This window comes from Scardinius erythrophthalmus (genome assembly GCF_964197995.2).
Source record: "Scardinius erythrophthalmus genome assembly, chromosome: 9".
Lineage (NCBI taxonomy): Eukaryota > Metazoa > Chordata > Actinopteri > Cypriniformes > Leuciscidae > Scardinius > Scardinius erythrophthalmus.
Window position 1 is genome coordinate 35,748,146 of NC_138229.1, and position 16,667 is coordinate 35,764,812.

The 16,667-nt window shown below is 37.2% G+C and overlaps 1 protein-coding gene across 2 annotated transcripts in view; it reads right to left on the reverse strand.

Moving 5' to 3' along the window:
• The window catches only part of rock1 (Rho-associated, coiled-coil containing protein kinase 1), a 78,608-nt gene extending 63,314 nt beyond the window's left edge, over positions 1-15,294 (reverse strand). The window contains exon 1 of one of the 2 annotated variants that reach the window (XR_014030817.1): positions 14,414-15,283. Coding sequence is in view for 1 of the 2 variants with exons in the window: in XM_081375153.1 (XP_081231279.1) it covers positions 14,414-14,512 (99 nt within the window). In the remaining variant the exon portion in view is untranslated. Of the gene's footprint in view, positions 1-14,413 lie in introns of both variants that reach the window. The other variant, XM_081375153.1, reaches the window with a different exon arrangement.
• Positions 15,295-16,667: the final 1,373 nt, after the last annotated feature.

Consider the following 16,667-nt stretch of genomic DNA (forward strand, 5'->3'; position numbering starts at 1 on the left):
AGACATCGTATAAAGTGAATTAAGTGCTGCATTATGGGACATTCACACAGGACATTGAATGGAACAGGAACTGGCAGTTTCATACTGACAAGCACCACTCGACACACCTTCTTCAAAAAGCTAGTTTGAAAAGGGAAATTATGAAAGTTTATGAAACAATCCTTTTCTTTAGAATAGAAAGTGACTATTTCGCTTCACCTACCTGCCATCAAGATCACATCTAAACCACTTCAACATTCTGAAATACATCCATGCATTAGCTGTGCTTCGCTGCACATGTGCCGGTGAGGGACATCACAGCTGAGGCTTTGGCCGTTTCTCAACATTCACAGAGGACACATAAAATTACCTGGATGTGTTTTTGATAAGGACACATCGATTGCGGACTTGATCAAATCGAACTAACAGAAATCCCAGAAGTCATTGTGGGCAGAAGCCAGCAAGTATTAGAATATTTTTGTTCTCAATTAAGAGATTCCCGCAGCAAGCGCAAATGTGTGATGGCTGATGAGAGTACACATCTGTTGTTTTGTTTGCCATAATTTTAATAAAGACACTTCATCACTTCCAGAAAGCCTGAAGTACTTTTCAATGGTATATAACATTTAAAAACCATGGGCATAAAAATATATATAAAAAAAATAATTCAAGTGAATGTTTTAATCAGTCTACCAACTTAAAATGTGAGCAACCAGCTCAATCCTCACAAACATGTGTTTGGTGTCCTCGTGCCCTTCGTTCTTTCAGGGTATCTTGACTGATCTTCACGAGAACGCAAGTTCTGTGTGTTCTTGAGAGTGAGAAACAGCCTTACTCACCACTCATTCACCTCCTACTTTAGCAAGCACTGACAAACCACAGACGGTGTTTCTCTAGTAATTACGTGACATGAAGCATGAGAAAGCCCGGAAGTCTTTTAGCAGTTAACACAACCTCAGGGCGAAGAAACAAATCTGCTAGCGAGAGGTGTAAAGGAAGTGCCATGCTTTGTTAGTATCACTATGACAAATTTCAATTTACAAAACGGTTTTAGATTAGTTTTACAACATAATTATCAACCGGTGGAGTTTTTATATTAATAATTAAATAAAACTCAGAGAAACAGCCATGTAAGGCTGGAACAAAGTCTTGTTTTTTTTCAGAAATGACACGTGACATGGGACAACTGAACCACTAATCCAGATCTGTTGTGTGGTGTTGGCCTGGACTAAACATCTAAACATCTCTGCCTTCTTTACACTTTGCACAAGCCAGCAACACTGATACAGATAAAGTACCTAACATTTTTGTAAATAAATTAATGTCTCTGTGACTAAACTTTCTTAAAGGGGGGGTGAAATGCTCATTTTCACTCAATCTCCTGTTAATCTTGAGTACCTATAGAGTAATATTGCATCCTTCATATCTCCAAAAAGTCTTTTGTTTTATTATATTTTTAATTGAAAGATTGACTGTACCGAGTCTTTCCGGAAAAAAACGAGCGGCTGGGGGCGGGCCGTGTGGGCGAAGCTAAAGCTGTGCTAACGCGCCGAGCTAACAACACACAGAGACATTTGTTCAACAGTTTTACTCACCATTCCAACGCACGACCACGAACCTTTATCATTGTGACTGCTCGATCCTTAAGCATTAGACGATCTGCAAATCCGTCGATCTGGCGTTTGTTTATAAAACAATCATCGTCGAAATGCAGGGAACAACAGTCTTAGACAACTCCGTTTATGCTCAGGAAAACAAACTCCATCCACGGGTGCCTTAACGCCGGGTTCTTTGGGAATCTGTGCAGGGTTGTCTTGCCCTGGCAACCAAAAACACACTTCTTTGGTGACATTGACTTCCCAAAAGCCGGGCAGGGCGCTTTGATGGCGAACTGCTTTCACTCTCTTGCTTTGGTTTACGAGTGCGCGCGCGCGATCTTACCGGAGAAGTGCCCTTAGGACCCATATTAGGAAATTCCGTTACATCTGACGTCACACATACCCATACTCGAAAAAAAACTTTCCGAAACTTGTGACAAACCGGAAGGAGTATTTTTGGAACAAAAATACTCCTTCAAACGTACAACTTAGTTTTTGAAACTTTGTCCATGTTTAGCATGGGAATCCAACTCTTTAACAGTGTAAAAAACTCAGTATGCATGAAATAGCATTTCACCCCCCTTTAAATGAAACATCTTACTCTCTTAACTGAATCCACTTGCCATATTTGATATGCTCTATGCATGTGCGTTGATCAATATTTATATTAGTGTTGTCAAAAGTACAGACTTCGGTACCAGCATTTCCCTCTAGTGTTAAGCACTGTTGAACAGATTCTTAAACACCTCTGATTGGTCACTGTGTTCAAAGGCTCAACATATATGTCTCTGATTGGCCATTGTGTTCATAAGCGCACGCTCAAATACGTCTCTGATTGGTCATTGTGTTCACGCACTCAACATATATGTCTGTGATTGGCTACAATGATCAACGCTTCAAAAACATGTTGTCTTCGCCGAGCGCTTACACAGATACACACTTACAGAATTTTAAAGCAGGTGTCTATCAGCAGATCCCCAATATATCCACTGATAGACTCAAACACAAGAAGGGTGAATGTTGAGAAACGGCCAAAGTCTCAGCTGTGATGTCACTCACCGGCACATGTGCAGCGAAGCACAGCTAATGCATGGATGTATTTCAGAATGTTGAAGTGGTTTAGATGTGATCTTGATGGCAGGTAGGTGAAGCGAAATAGTCACTTTCTATTCTAAAGAAAAGGATTGTTTCATAAACTTTGTTTCATAATTTCCTTTTTCAAACTAGCTTTTTATTTTTCCTGAAGAAAATGAGTGGTGCTTGTCAGTATGAAACTGCCAGTTCCTGTTCCATTCAAAGTCCTGTGTGAAAGTCCCATAATGCAGCACTTATTTCCAAACGCCACTTCACAATGGAATTTGAATGTGTACAACAGCCCATGTAGACAGTTGTCAGCTGTGATCTTAAAAGATTAACACCAGTGGGCATGACCAATAGTGCAATATGATTAACTATACGTCAATGTCCTGCTCTGGAGGCAGGCAGTCTTATGCAAATGTGTCTAATATTCACCCGTTTTAAGCTCTACACCACCTCTTAGTCAGATTGATATATTTTTTTCCAGATCAAGCGCAATAAGACCGACTGAGGTGTTTACAGGAAGGATTTGTTTAGTTCAACTGAGACATCAAATGGATTATTAGTTTGCATGTAAACGTAGCCTTGTTTAGCCAGGTCTATTATTCCTCCTTCCTCAATTTCTGTTCCAGTAATGAAAAAAGGTTCTGGTTAAATTCACACAGTCCCTGTTCAGGTCCACATCAATGTGATAGGGTCTCAGTACTTTCTTTACACACACAGTTCATTTTTTTATTGTTTTTATATAATAATTACGCCCTGATTTTCAATTTCACATGCCATCACAAAGCTATCAGGTATAAAACGCTTGCTCTTCATTTTCACTGAAGCAAGACCTTGCGAGGACCAAAGGATGACCAAAAAGCAAACGAGATCAGAGGCTTTAACTCTAAACACTGCAGACAGAATCTGCATCTCACACTGACAAGTCAAAAATTGTTCGAGTCTTCAAGAGCTAGAAACAATTATTCATATATATTTTTTTGTAAATGGTCAAAAGATTGTCACCTGCTCTAGACACATCCAATGGCCCATTTAGTTAGTGACACACTACGTAATTCAGGCATGGGAAAAAAAAATTTGCTCCAACAAAAGTTTCATTTTCCACATGACTCAAACTTTGCTTGTCTAGGATCAAGTCCTGCTATTTATGAATCACCAACTTTTTTTTTTCCAAACTGCAAATCTGTGCCTCGAACCACAAGAATATACATGGGCCATAAAGCATTGCACTGTAACGCACATACACTTGGAGCCACCCTGTGGTCCAAGACAAGAGGTTTGTTGATAATCTGGGAATTTTATTAAGAGGTGGGTTGGGTGGCCGGAGGGTGCGGGAGGGAGGGGGCGAGCAAAGGACTTCATTTATCAATGGAAACTTCTTAAGGGCAAAAACAACACTCTCGTGTTCAGAGGCCTGGGAGCTTGTCTTCAAAAGATCATTACTATTCATCCTCCTCAACCTATATAAAGAGATCATTTCAATTCACAAGACTTGGGTTTAACCGCTCTATTCATATGGATTTGTTTTACAACACATCCTTTTTGGATCTTTTACAGTATGTTTTGGTGACCTGGACTTTCAATGGAGGGGCAGAAACCTCCCGGTTTTCTTTAAAAAAAAAATTGTGTTTCAAAGATTAAACAAAGTCTTTTGGGTTAAGAACAAGATCAAGGTGAGTAAATGATGACAGAATCTTCCTTTTTTTAGTGAAATGTCAACTTAATGTTAACCAGAAAACAATTGAAAAAGAGAAAATCACTCACTGCTCTTCAATTAATTAAACTTTAGTATATTTAATAAGTATTGTTGTGGATTTAATTCATATACTGAAGACTATGCAGTGTTTTGTTTGTTTATCTAACTAGCCTACTACTTTTAATTAATGAAAATGGCAAATTCTTAACCTTAAATCAGCAGTATCTTTCTTTCTTAAATCACCAATTGTCAACATGATTGTCAATTACTTGGTCTTATTACCATTACAATTAACGTGTCCTTATAAAAAACTATACATGCTTATTCTATGATCTCTTTCTGTATTTTAGGACCAGTAAAATGGGATCTCCTGTTTGAAAGATCAGAAGATTCCTGAATGCTCATTACTCAGGACTTCCTGCATCTGTCAATGAACTGCGTGATGTATTGAAGACATGCTTTCACTTCACAGAGTTAAGACTTATCCTGATGTTAATGAATTCATTCATTTTAGTTCAACGAAGACAAAAGCTCTTTGAGAGGGAAGGCTCATGGAAGCTGACTCTTGTTCCAATCCTTTTTGCAATATTTAAAACTGATCAGCTGATACAGTAGATCGTTTTATGTAGACCAGTTTTTATTTTTTCATGTTTGAGTCTAAGAAAAATCATTCAATTTCATCAAAAATTGGTTCAATGTGATGGTGATAATTCCAATATAAACAGTAATTACATCCAACAAAAATCATCATGATCACAAATGTGACGCTGATTTTATGCAACCGTTCCAGAAACAAGAAGTTTATTACTAAGTAAAAAAAATAGAGTGGTGCAGGTATGACATCACTGTGTGGGCTAAAACGCTGTAGCGAGTTCACATTTTAGCACTTCCGGTTCCATCGTCCCAAAGTCAGTGGGGTTTTTTTGAATGGGGTTTTGGTTAAAAGGCTGAAATAAGGTCTGTGTGAACACAAGCTCTTGCGCGTTTTATTCTATGACATAAAATACATCAGTATTACCCCACTCGTGATTTTTTGAAGCTGTTACGTGTCTTGAAAAAGGCGGTTGCTAAAAAGTGGCTAAGGAGACTACAGAGGCAGTCAAGGAGAATAAATGTCATCAGACGAACAGTTAAACTCAGTCCGCTTTTACATTGTTATGATAATAATTGTGCTCTAATAAACTATTCTAACACAAACGCTCTGGGAAAATGTTTTTAGATAAAAACTGAAAAAGTTGTGGGAAGCTTGGTGATGGTGACATTGAATTCGTGGGACTGTGATGTAGTTCGTTTAAAGCCTTTAGCTTTTTACTTCAGGCGACTGAATTTAGGCTTCAAAATTCATAAAAGTTGTGTTCATCTGTGATAATTATCTTGATGGACAAAACATGCATCAAATACTTTTGTTGATCACAGAGCTTGTTTTTGGCGATAATCCAAAAGTCGATGGGAAAATCCTATTGGGTTTTTCTCGAGGGAACAAGTGTGATGCGAACTGCCGGTTGGCCAACAAAGTGACGTCATTCCTGCACCACTCCAAGTCCCAAACAAGGTCATAAAGTCACTTTATGTCTCCAAGCAACACGCTGGTGTTTCGTTCCTGAATAATGACTCAATGACCCCATAATAAGTGTACATCCGACGTATGCAACACCTAAAGAATACCCATAATGCACTGTGAGAGTCGCGCCCGCAGCTCAACCAATCATCCATCCATTTTCCAAACCGCGCTGGACCAGCCTAATATCATACAGGTATAAATTCCTTTTTAATTGGTTATTAAATTGTTTAATTAAGGTATGGTAGTTTCCGTGGCAGAGTTTCAAATGATTATTATTAAACAAAGCACAAACTATGCACAAGCGGCAGCCCGAATTCCAGTGTCCAAATTCACTCACTTGTTTTCATCCACTCCTTCAAGTGGACTATATTAGTGGACCAATGATGATTTGATTTGATTGGCAACAGCCCTATGGTGTCTTATTACTTTTCTGATTGAACTTACTGATTCATTTCTGGCATTGAGACAATCATTTTATAAATAATCTTCATCTATAGCTTTTTTGTTGTTGTTGTTGTTGTTGTTGTTGCTCAAATTGTTATTTATATCAGAGGTTTTTAACATACAACTAAAAAAGCACCAGATTTATACTGTATTATATGTATTAGAGGCTATGACCTCTAATTCTAAACTCTGACTATGTTCAGATGACTATGTTTATATCTATATCTGTCTAGAGACCTCAAAGCATAGTCTGCTTATTGTGCAGTTTGTGCAACTCCAATGAAGTTCTAGTTGATGTCATTTGTAGAGTAGGTAGGGCCCTAACAATGACTTAAACACATTCACAAAATCAAAATTAGGTCAGTGTGTGGTGAGAAATGTTGTCGAAGTAGTAATTTCTGACACATTCCTCCAGGAATGTAAAGTCAGAGGAAAATATAACATACGCTGGAAACACTGATGCTCAGAGCAGAGGCCAGGGAAAAGAAACTGTCACGAGCTTCCCGAGCACAAAGTGCGTTTGATCGGCCAGTTGCCCTGAGGTAAACGCAGTTCTAGACGCTCTGAACATTGCAGCTTCATTAGACATGTCATATCTCGAACTAACCCTGGATTAGGAAGCATTAGAGGCGGATACGGGGACAGGCGAGACGATACACATGGAAAAAACTGGCCAGAGGTGAAAGCTTCAGATGAATAAAACAAAAGCGTCTCTACTCTTTCTGTTTGCTCTTCGAGAGAGTAAACTCAAGGCGTAAACCCATACAATTGTGTACAACTGACTGAAAGGCATTTGAATGTATCAATCACTTGCGCCATGTAATTCACAGCCAATCTAACAGGATCTTTTTATAAACCCATCGATTCTAATCTACAGAAACCGCATTACCATTCATTCACTGTGAAGGAGTTTTTCATCCTCAACTTTTCCAGTAAGGTTCCAAGCACACAACCCATTAGATATTATATGTATAATATACCGCATGATGTAATTAAATGTAACAATGTATTTGTATAAGTATGTATAATGTATTGTGGTTGGAATACTAGACATAATTACATTATATATTTTATTTAATATGGACCTCAGGAAGACTTGCAACTATTTTATGGAATCTAAAGGGGAGAGTGATTTCCGAAGAGTTATTTATGCGTGACGGTGGAGTTATTCATGGGTTATTCATGTTCACCCTCATCAAGTGGTGTTTATTTACTGGGAGTCTGAAAAGCGCTCTAGAAGGCCCAGATAGCTGTGATAATAACTTCCAAATAATGAAGCCTCTCAGAGCAGAAAATGATTTACCCTATAGAACAGATAGATAATATACATCTCCTGAGAATCAATTATTTTTTAAGGTAAGTTGCACCAGTTTAGTGTAAGTTATAACCTTAGTAAAGTTAATCCAGAACATAGTATATTAATTCCAGCACAAATTGATTTCTCAAATATGGATTTCTCAGAATGCTTTTATTTCATGAGCACAAACAACTGAATAGAAAATGTTTTTTTTTACATCCTGATCACATGGTTTGCCAACTTCAGAGGTGCAATATTTGCTCAAGATTATAGGTGGTATTACAGCTATTCCATACAGTCTCTCTCACATGCACACACACACAGTTCATGTAATCACGAGAGCACCACAACGCATGCGCGAGAACTGAGAAGATGATCACGATCAATTGATGGGAAAGTGTGAAAGGTAAGCCATTCATTCGGACATGCAGGAAATGCAGACTTTAGAACCATTTTAAACACTACATCGAGACCCATCTGCGTCATCTTCTCAGTTCTTGTTACGTCACGCGAATGCGTCGTGACGCTCTCGTGAACTCACTCAGAGGCCCACACAGAAGAAAATGAGGAGTTGAATAAAGTCATTATTTTTGAATACAAATAAGTTGTTATCGAATCACAAACTTATGCTTATTTTTAAGAAAATTTGTGTCAATGTCCAGCCTCAAAAACACGGTACCAGTAATTGTAGCAGTGGACTATTGATGATTTCCGAGGAGGACAGAAAACCGGAAGGAGACTGGTCAAGTAAAAAAAAAAAGACATTTCCAAACACTGGTGAACACAAGTGATTTCCTTGATATATTTATTTAGTTGGAATAGGTATAACTCAATATTTTAACTAATTGAAAATGCTAAATAATCGATCAAAGCCCTCTCATTAATTGGTGAAATAATCAATGATTAGTCGATTAATCGTTCCAATAATCATTCGATTAATCGATTATCAAAATAATCATTTGTCGCAGCTCCATATATGGTGATGCAGATAACCAATTGTTTAGTGTGGCTCCGTTCATTCAGCGCAGGTTTGTCGAGAACGTGGTTCTGAGTCCTGAACACGTGCAGGTGTCCGTTCGGTTACAGAACGCGGTAAAAAACAAAGCGCTGCACTACTAGTCATGAGCATCTGCTCTACGTAGGCCTAAGTCTTGTTTTGTGAAACAAGACAGGGGATTAGGGATGAACATAAACAGTGAGACGCATACACACATTGCACACAAATAATCGGTGACGTTGATTACGGAAATATGTCAATTTGTGTGGAATGACATGTCGGAACAGCCAACAGCATTCGTGTGTATATTACTACCATTTGTAGTTTGCTTTTGGGATCTGATAGCGCGATTGGACCTGAAAACTGAAAAAATAATTTTTTGCACATGTCCCTATTTTATACACATGAAGCGCACTCAACGAGGACATGGTAGCGGACAACAATATCTGCTAGTGACAGCGCTTGAAAATTACCTGCATCTGAGGCTATCACTAAATATTGGTATCCACTTATACTTTAGACTTTATTTTCACAAATAAAGAAATTGTTAAATGTCCCCTGTAGTCAATCATTTTTCCCTTAAAACTCATCTTTGATCACCAAAATTACATATTTAAATGTTTTTTCCTTGAAAAAAAAAAGTCTTCATGCTTTAAAATAGCTTGAATGTATCTCTACACCCTTGCCTCATTTAGTATACGTGGTTCTATGAATATGCAAATGAGCCCCGCCTCCACTCACTCACAGCAGCTCAGAGATCCACTGGTTGACGATCACACTTTGACCTGATTGGTTACAGAGTAGTTTGTGACGTCAGAAACACCAGCGATTTTAAACTGTGTTTTTGAGACTGTCTTTGGTTCACTGCAGTTTTAAGCAGCAATGGTGTTGACTTAAAGCATATTAAAATCACCACATAGGCATATAAACAACTTTAAAAACTTGGGTTTCACCACAGGGACACAAGGACTTTAAAAAATATGAATAAAAGGAAGTAAACACTGTAACCAACAGGGCACTCAGTATAAACACTAATTCTACATACAGCACACGGTGAAAATGACATGAACATGACAGTGGCCGAATGGATACTGCACATTGAAATCAAGGGTTTAAAGTGTCGACCGTGAGCCTCCAGTGAAGCTGAACTCTTGTCTGCATTCAGTTCACACAGACCAACCGTCACACACAGCACACGCATTCATGCAGGCTACACATGCACACTTCAGTTCAGAACATCTCACAACTGGATTCAACTCAGTCTGCAAGGTTTGTAAATGTTTATTAGATATTCAAAGACTTGTTTATAAAACGGATAGTTCCAGTCCTTGATTCTGATTGGTTGAGCCGCGTTCGAAGCCGTTGTAAATGACTCAACAAACACACACCTGTGACCGCATTACTGCGCAACTGCCGTTTGTGATGCTTTGTTGCTGCATGTGTTGCTTAGCAACCTCTTTGGAACTACATTGCTTGGCGGAGGAATAAATGTGTTATAACGTTATATTTTTTGTTACTGGTGTTTATTTTATGAATAAAATAAATATTATGGAGTAACCATTTTATAAAAGCAATAAGCCCCTTGAAGTCGTGTTTTACAGTGGACTCCGCTAAGGGGCGTTGTTAGCTACGACGCGGAGCGGAGTCCACTGTAATCCACTGTAAAACACGGCTTCGGGGGGCTTATTGCTTACTTATTACATGTTATAAATGCATTGACAGTAAATGAGAAAGTATTATAGTGTTTTCCTTGTTATTACTGATAATATAAAATCAAAAGCTATAGGCTATAAGCTAATACTTTTTCATATAGCCTACCTTTTAATTTCTTTGTTTATCCAATAATGTAATAAACTGTTAAACAGAGACCATAAACTAATGAAGACAGAGAATGGATGCGCTGTGTGCTCAGGCGTTCTCAGCGTCGTCAAAATAAAAGTCCTGCTTCAGACACATCGGCCAAACAGAATCCCTATTGTCCTGATGCTGAAATTTGAAAAATGTCAAATATTGGCCAACATATCGGCCTTGGCAATATATCGGTTGACTACTATAAAAAAATTTATTCAAATAAGTTTTGAGTCAAACTGCCTTGCATCATTGTGTAGGCAATTGAGCAACGAAATTTATCCCATATCACAACTTAGCATCCAACCAGTAGAGCACTAATAGCCTACTTGTATTGTCAGTTCGAACACTGCAAGAAAATTATTATAACATGGCATGTCTACTCCACAGGTAAATACAAAATATTCCCTTTTAGCCTAATAGTTAAATTGTTAAGAAAGAAATTGCATGTTGTGTAACAGTAAATTTAACCGGTGCATATTAAGCTCTTAAAGTGACAGCAGCCTAATAAACCTGCTGCTTTCTGTCATGTTAATCAAAGAACAAAAGACAAAGAGAAAATCACTTGCGGCTTTTGACTGAATCACTTTTTTAACTTTAATTGCAAGTATTAATAGGTAAAATTTTTACAATGAAGAATATCAAGTGTTATTTTACATTTGATTACTTTAATTTCTGTAGTATTTCTTACCTGAATACTAGTACTGCACGATTAATCATATCGCAATCGCGATGTCAAGCCTACCCGATTATATGATGCAAAATGCTGCGATTTTATAGCTATTAAATAAACAAATTAGTGCTGTTAACGCAATTAACGCAGCATCTGTTAATTTTTGGCATCCTTTGGCTAGTGTTACATGATCCCGCTCTTATTCATGTAAATGCTTTTAAACCATTCATGCGCGATAAGACAAAAAAGATAGTTTTTAGTTTTTTTCAAAGCTGCCTGTGAATGTCCTGACTGTGACACACAGAAAGACTCGCGCTAATATCGTACGTGCGCACACAACAGCATGCCAGAATACAGTTCTCTTTCGAGCTTGAACGAACAATAACACACACAATTATGCCAAAATGTCTTTTTGTCGAGTATCTTCATAACATAAGAGTAGTCTTATGATGAACGTGAAGAGTTGTGACTCGTGAGAGAATGAGGCGCGTGTGAGATCCGCGGGGACAGTACACAGTAGCCACTAATTATATCTGTCTCTAAAGTTAATCAAAGAACAAAGGGAACAGAGAAAACACTCACTCCTCTTGACTAAAGAACTTTTTTCTTTAGGCAGAATATCACTAATCTGTCTGTGCATTTATTTTCCTTGAGAACCAAGCAAGTTGACTCATGAAACCATTTGTTTATTTTATCGCATATCGCAATCGCAATATTGACCTCAATTATCGCAATATGACATTTTCCCCAAATCGTGCAGCCCTACTGAATACTACTGATAGACTTACCTGAAAAATTTAAAGCCACATTTATTTCATTTGTTTATTTATTCTGTTGTATGTATTTGTGCTATCATTTGCAATTTTTTTATTATTACTGATGTTTACTTGTCTTTTTTTTTTGTAAATTTAGTTCAAAGTTTCAAATAAAGCCCCCCTGTGCTGTGTGAAAGCAATTCCTACAAAATTACCCAAATTATCAAAAAATTATGAGATAATAATAAAAATATCTATACGGCAGTATAAATGGCAGCTTTCCCCCGTGATATCGAAATGGAGTAGAATATTGATATTTTTCAAGGTATTCCAGTATGGTGACGACACTACCTTACAGTGCTCTTTGTAGCTGAATTCTTCATATATTAAAATGTTTCAGATTAAGTGGGAGACAAACTGCAATAGCACTACAACATGTCCACAACATGAGGTATATGATAAAACCCTTCAAAGACCTATCTTCTAAAACAATAATTACCACAAAACAAAAACACACACATTTCTAGTATATAACTGTATAGCCTTCTCCAACAGCTGCATGAACAGCAGAATGAACTGATAAAATACATACCTGAATGCAAAGCAAGTTGCTATAAGCATAAATGTAGCCTATGGTGTGGCAACAGCTCTTTCTGTCACAGCTGTTATTTTATTGGAGATTTTACTATGGCTGGGCGATTTTTCAGATTTTTTCGATTAATTAGAATTTAATGTTTTGCCTTTTATTATTTTTAAATTGAGAAATTACAGTTTTGAATACCTGTTAGCAAACGTTACAATTAGAAATGTTGACAACACGGCAGTGATGACTGAAAAAGCAAAGTTATTAGACACGAGTTGAACTTCTAACTTGAGCGCCGCTTTTTTAAAATGGCGTTTCATGGTTGGGACGCTGCAAAAGACACGAGTGCAACAGCCAAACACGCCCGCCAAACATAAAAACTATAGAAAATCAGCACAATGGAATGCAAAAACCTGAAAAGAACTACTGTATGTTTAATATTTCATGTTTGTATGATGGTGACAGGCTGAAAGGTGCTGTTATTTTGTTTTTACAAACCATTTGCTGTTAATAATGGCCAATTACTGGTGTTATACATATAGTCATTTTGAATTTGAATGGCCTTGACTTTTTGGGTTGACCTCTAAAACTCAATGTCTACTTGTTATCTAAGAAATATTCAGCATTTTTCTTATTTTATATTATTTCTGAGTATATAGGATATGTTTTAGATAAGTTTGTACAATATTTGCCTTCATATTTCATGCATATTTTCTGCAAAGATATTTAACAAATAAGTCATTTGTTTTACATTTACACCATGTCGATCACTTCAGGTGTGGCGCACTTATTGGAATAGAACGTTTTTAACCAGATGGTTAAGAAAGAGAATGTTTGTTACTTTAATCACATTGTACATTTTTAAGTTGACGAAACAAAACTGTTTTAAAAACAAACACACTTGTAATTGATCAACCGAAAAAGGTAATGAATGGCTGCAGTCATGTATAAATATGCATTTATACACACACACATATAATTTATAGCTGTCTGATTCAATACATTACTATACTGTGAAATCCTGTGACCTGTATTTACTACAGTGGTTGTCAAAGCCTGTGAGACTCAAGACTGCACAGAAAGAGTACATATGAAGTGTCATTGATGTCACTATTAATAATTGAAGCTCTCAGTGAGAATGCTCTTAATGTAAGGCAAGATTTAATACTAGGCTATAACTATAATAACACACAATCTGTGTGCCTGAGTACGCAACGTCAACTCACAGGAGTCAGGAGGGCTCAAATTCCTAAAGAAATAGATGCTCAAATGTAAGAAGTCACTTTACAAATGGCACATTTCATGACGGGGAAACCCAGAGTACAAATGCAGATCAAATTTAAGTATATTGAAAAATCTGAGCATGGAATATGGGTGGTGAGGCCTAGTGGTTAAAGACCCTGCTGGTTACCAAAAGGTTGTAGGTTCAACCCTGAAAACTTAGGCATGAACTATTACTTTCCCTCCTTTAACAAGAAACTGAACCTGCTGGTTCCGGGGCCAGTGGTCCTGCAATGACTGTGTTTGTACTCCAAATGCAAACGGCTAGCTTTGAAATAGCAAGAATTAATACAGTAATTATCGTAATTCACGAAAAAAAAAAATGAATCAAGGTAGTTACAATCAGTAAGAATCTAGAAAAAATATTCAAATTTAAATTCAGCATCGCTTACCAAGTTTGACTTGTAAGTTACACAAGTGATTACAGGCTGGCGCGTGCAATGCAAAATGTCATTAAGCATATGATTTTGCATATTTATAGCGTATATAGCGTATTATTGTACTGTACTGTATGCATGCATTTCAAGATTTATATTAGATTGTGCCTACCTTAGTAACACTTACGCAAACAAACTCCTTATAAAAGCAACAACAGAGTTCCGATAAATCTGATAAACTCACCAGCAGACAGTCTGTGTTGATCTCCGATTTGGGATCCTTCAGCATAGCATCGATCTTCTCGAAGCGAGCTGTCAAACTTTCTCCAGCAGACATATTCATAACTGATCCGATTCAGACGTATGAAAGAGATGCGAGTCTACAGGCTAAGGTTAGCAAATGAACTCGCCAACTTCCTCTGCCCTCACAAAGCAAGCCCTAGTTTGATCAAAGCAGCGTTTTGTGTCTTACAGTCTTATTATCGCTCTCGTTGAAACGTGTACAACACCGAGAGGTGACGAAAAGCCACATTTTCAAAAACAAAACAACAACAAGACAAGGTGTCGGATTAGTCCATGACAACTTGGCAAACACAAAAGCAGCAGCAACAGATTATAGTGCGCTAAGCTAATTTAGCTTCAGGAGATATGTGGAGAACAAGCTCTTTTAAAACAGACGAACAGATCATATCCGCGCAAAAAGAAGAAGGGATAAAACAAATGTTGCAGAGTTAGCATGCGGCCACATGAAATGAAGTTTCTCCAGGCCTCTGTCCATAAATGCCTGCCAGGCCAAACGAGTCTGACAGCTGCAAAGTGAGAAGTGGCGAAAAAAACTTCGCCTTACAAATTTCGATCAGTTAAAACAAGATCCTGGTTAAAACGATCCTTTACGGTTCTTCTGCAATAAACATCTCCGAGTCCGCACGCCGGCTTCTACTTTTCCAAAAAAGTATGTAATCCGCTGTGCTGTGACTGTAAGGATAGTTCAAGCTTTAATCGATGTTATTATTCAAAAAAAAAAAAAAAAAAAAAGAAAGACTGGGTGCCCGATTTTCTCCCACTGCCTGACCAACATGTCCGCCTTCCTGTTGAAACACCCCGGAGAGTCAACTTCGAAACCTCGCTGACTGCGCATGTGCAGAAGCTCTCTCTCTCTCTCTCTCTCACACACACACACACACACACGAGCACAATGGCGGGTCGTGTTGTAGTAGTATCCGCTTGCAGAACGGCAGCCATCAGTTTCAGGACAGCAGCTCCAGAACAGTCTCTACTAAAGCCTGCCGTTTAAATACGGTCACTTTTCAAATCGTACGGTACATGCATAATGTATCATGATTTATAACGAGCATTTTATAATTATTTTATTTTTTTACATAGTAGTCATGTTTAAAGTTAATGGATACAAACATAATAGTTCGTTGCTCACATTGCATGAAGTAGAATATACAATGTTGTATTAAAAATATGAATAAATGCTTAAACTATATTAACCAAGATTAACAAATACATAAACAGTGCGTTTTGACAATATTTTTAACCACTGTACTGTGAAGTTCATGTAACCTGTTGTAAACCTGATACATACATACATATACATATATACATATATATATATATATATATACATACATATATATATATATATATATATATATATATATATATATATATATATATATATATATATAGTTTCTCTGGTTTATAACACCAGGCCAACCATGCAATAAAGCCTGACAATAAATTCAAGCTTCAGTAATAAAAACATTTATTTTTCATTTATTTTTTATTTAATAGGGACAATGCAGTCAAACATAGTTATAATACAAATCCTGCAACTGATGCGCAGCATATAGTTTATAGCTAGTGCTAATTTTCAACTCATGTCCCCTGTTGGGCTTTTCTAAGTACATTATAAAACAGATACATAAAAAAACATTCACATTTCTTCAAACATTAACTTATTCACTCACTAAAACAAACAGAAAAATGACTAGGCTATATTTAAAAATGCCTACAATTTTGGTTTGTCTTTAGCCACAACTTAAGCCTGGAAGTGAAGTCAGATATGGTCTTAATGTCAGATGGCAACAATTTCCAGAGCTTACAGCTCTTAACAGAAAAGGCTGCCTGTTAATGCAAAGCTTGTTCTGCAGTGTGGTGTTGTACAGTTATGGCAACTCTTTTGCTGTTCCGTATTTGAATACATTTGCTAAGTGGCTCAGGTGCTAAATTATGAATACATTTAAAAATTAATTTAAGAAAACATAAATTAATGAAGCTTTCAAAGCTTAATACATTATATTTCTTGAGGATGTGACAGTGATGGTATTTGGCTTTTTATCCATAATTTTTATTGCTTGATTGTAAAGTGAACCAATGTGTTTTGTTGCAAACGGAGCTGCTTGTGCCCAAACTGTCATGCAGTATGAAATATGTGAAAAGACCATAGCATGCATGTACAGCAGGGCTGCCTGGTTTGGCATATAGTTTCT